Source organism: Dreissena polymorpha, chromosome 4 (genome assembly GCF_020536995.1).
Source record: "Dreissena polymorpha isolate Duluth1 chromosome 4, UMN_Dpol_1.0, whole genome shotgun sequence".
NCBI lineage: Eukaryota > Metazoa > Mollusca > Bivalvia > Myida > Dreissenidae > Dreissena > Dreissena polymorpha.
This window is the reverse complement of record NC_068358.1, coordinates 21,053,488-21,056,621: the sequence shown is the minus strand read 5'-3', so window position 1 is coordinate 21,056,621 and position 3,134 is coordinate 21,053,488. Positions and strand designations below refer to the sequence as shown.

The window sequence follows — 3,134 nt, the reverse complement described above, 5'->3', positions numbered from 1 at the left end:
AAGATATACAGCGTTGATTGTGATTCGAGTTGGTGAAGGGTAAAGAGTTCAAAAAATGAGATCAAAGATAGCGAATGTCTTTTTCTGTGCAGTTCTTAGCTGCATCACACGCAGTACGGGATGTTACGCGGAGTTTTCGCGGCTTATTTTACATTATGGCATATTGCTGGTCATAAACCTTTACATACAAAAAAGAAAACCAAAAGAAGAATGGAAGTGAAATTAAAACATATGAGTCAACCGGCCACACGCGAAGTATCCGTACATATTTTAAATATTTATACGCACGTTCTTCGAACAAACCTGTTTAAGTGGTTTGTCGGGCATTGTGATTTGATTCGATTATTAACAGTATCGAGAATCATCTCGCTCATGCTTAATACAGTAGTCAATATGGTGGAATAATTCTTGTTAAATTAATCAAAAATAATATTCATCATGGTATTGTTGAAAACACATTAAGAATCTATTATTGACATGTCATAATTATATTGCTGAATATCTTCACTTACCAGTTCACCTAGTTCACGCGATAGCATCGATACTACATAACGATTATTTTACTGGCCGCGAACTGACCCTGATACCTTGTGGGTTGGAATGCAATGCATTAAAGTGAGGCCACTCTTCCACTGCTGGAACGACGGCTTGTTTAAAACTTTATACTTTTACATGTTAAATGTTCAAATTCAAAAACAATTTAAAATGCTTTGGCGAAAACGAATATCAGGATAGGGAAACACGATACTTTTATTAACTTAAATATACTAGTAAACAGACAGGAATATGGAAATAATTGCTAAATATGAGAACATAGCCTTTAAGTACAAACGCTCTGGCGCTAGCAATCCTCTAAAAATAAAAGGTGCACGCACAAACTGTATTGATGTCAAGAGTTGAGTGTAAAACTGTTCTATCTATCAAGCCTTTTCAATAGAGATAAAGTTGTTTCATGCTGAACACGCAGTAAAACAGTGTTACAAAGACGCGGTCATGTTTCCAATGTTCTGGTGCTATGCTCAAATCAGCCCATGGAATAAATGAAGAGTATTCATTCGTTTTTAGCCGCAGGAAATTTTATTTAAATTTTACTGGACACTTACAAAGATCAGGTATGTCAAAAGTGACCTTAAACAGCTACGCCCAAAAAAAAATACACACTCGTTATACTTGCACATATTCCCCCTGAAAGGTCACAGGGGCAGGTCAGCACATAAGGTAGTCATGAAGACGCAGCGATGACCTGTAAATAAACTCTGACATTCACACACACTTGTAAAAATTTCACATATGTTGGAAATAACGAACATTCTAGCGGGCACTATTACACGCGCGCGCATCTAGTCAACGGGCGCTATTAGTCCAGGCCACTTACAAGAAAAAAATCCAAAACCTAAAACAAATTGCAAAAGAAATGCCGTAACTATATTCGAACGGTTTAGGATAAGTTCTACCGCGTATTAAAATTCGCCATCCGTAGGTCGAGCGCAAATTTGATTTTTTGCACTTGCAAAATGTTACATGCGAAATTAATTAATTAACAATTATTTCAGCGAGAAGTAACACTTTGTTGCATAAAACACTTTTTAAACCAAAACAAACCGCAAAAAGCGTAATTAATCACACAATGTTACCTTAAGATAGAGTAAATACATGTAAAATGCTAAAATTTGCTTATAACTTTGACAATACTATTAATGTTGTACCGAAAACAACAACAACAACTTTTATTAGCATATAAGCATAATACAATGCTTTTTTGCCACAAAACAGAAAGTTACGCAGTGTGTTTAATAATATCAATACATTGATTTAATTAGAGAAGTTTACAAAAAGACAGTAATACATCAATAATCAATATAATATATCTTCAACTGTAATACGAGGAAATCGTAGAATTATTAAATTATACAAACATGAAAAATCAAATAACATGGCTATAGTCTTGTAAAAGTTAACAATTATAACTGATTGTCTATATTATTACGAATTTACGAATTTCATTAGCATTAAACAAAGCAACGTTGTGTGTGTATTACAAATTCTATTGAGTTAAGCGGCGACGCGCTTTAGAGCAAGTTTAAACATGAATGGCATACAGTTGAATCTCAATAGCTTGAACAAATTTATCTCAAACTGTTTTTAATAAAACGGGGGTCATACTAAAAACCGCTCAATAGTCAATATGTTTATTATCGAGTTCGAGCTATTGAAATGCGACTGCGCATTCGCTATATGATAAATATAAACCTCTGTAAACCGGACAATTGGAGCCTACGCATAATAATATGGGTATCTAAATGAGCCTGGATCCCAACCGGATTGTTCATACATAATCATCTGAAGTGATGTCACTTGGGGGGCAGTTTGAACAACTTGATCCTTTGCATTCCTTGCATGCAACGGAACACTCAAGCCCATTCTTCCTGCATGAGCATCGCCGGGTGTCACAGTTTAATTTGCATTTACACCTCACTATCGCGAGTAGATTGGCTGAAGCGGGTGGCATATCTGTTTTAACTGGAACGTATAGTCCGTTGTCCAACCTCCAGCCCCACATAGTTGGCTCCAAATCGGAAGTCTGAGTCCATTCTCGAGCCTGAAGATGAGCGCGAAGAGAGTGGAATTTTGCTGCAGCGGATGTTGGTGGAAGGGTATGTATCTGTACACTGTTAATGCCATTGATGGTTTTCTCAGTGAAGAGATGTAAACGCAGGCTATTCAATTTCGATCATTTCCATATATTGTACCCACAAACATGGTGTGGGGTACTGCTTTAGCTCTTGCAGTTTTCTGTCGTATATGCTTTTGACCTTTTCTATAACTGGGTGTGTCAGCACACTTTCAGGTGATATCTGCTTTCTAAGTAGCTGATCGTATATAGCAGAAATCGTATCCAGATCATTTGCATCATCATTACGTATCCCTACGTCAAGCTCGTTCTCTTGAACACGATGCTCGTCTGTTTCAAACGGAACGTCTGGCGGGTACCCACTAATGGGTAGTGTCTGATCAACACTGCCGCCCGCCACTTAGAGCTTGTCCTAGGTATAAAAGGGCGAAACAAGCAATGACAAGTGGTACCTAGCTGATGACATTAGTGGAAAGCAGTTTATCTGTATTTTACAACAGAA

The 3,134-nt window shown here is 37.1% G+C and overlaps 1 protein-coding gene across 1 annotated transcript in view; it reads right to left on the bottom strand.

The window, feature by feature from the left end:
- Positions 1 to 1,161: 1,161 nt before the first annotated feature.
- The window catches only part of LOC127877884 (putative phosphatidate phosphatase), an 87,647-nt gene continuing 85,674 nt past the window's right edge, over positions 1,162 to 3,134 (bottom strand). The window contains exon 8 of the mRNA XM_052424202.1: positions 1,162 to 1,243. Coding sequence (XP_052280162.1) covers positions 1,223 to 1,243 — 21 coding nt within the window. The 3' untranslated portion in view covers positions 1,162 to 1,222. The remainder of the gene's footprint in view (positions 1,244 to 3,134) is intronic.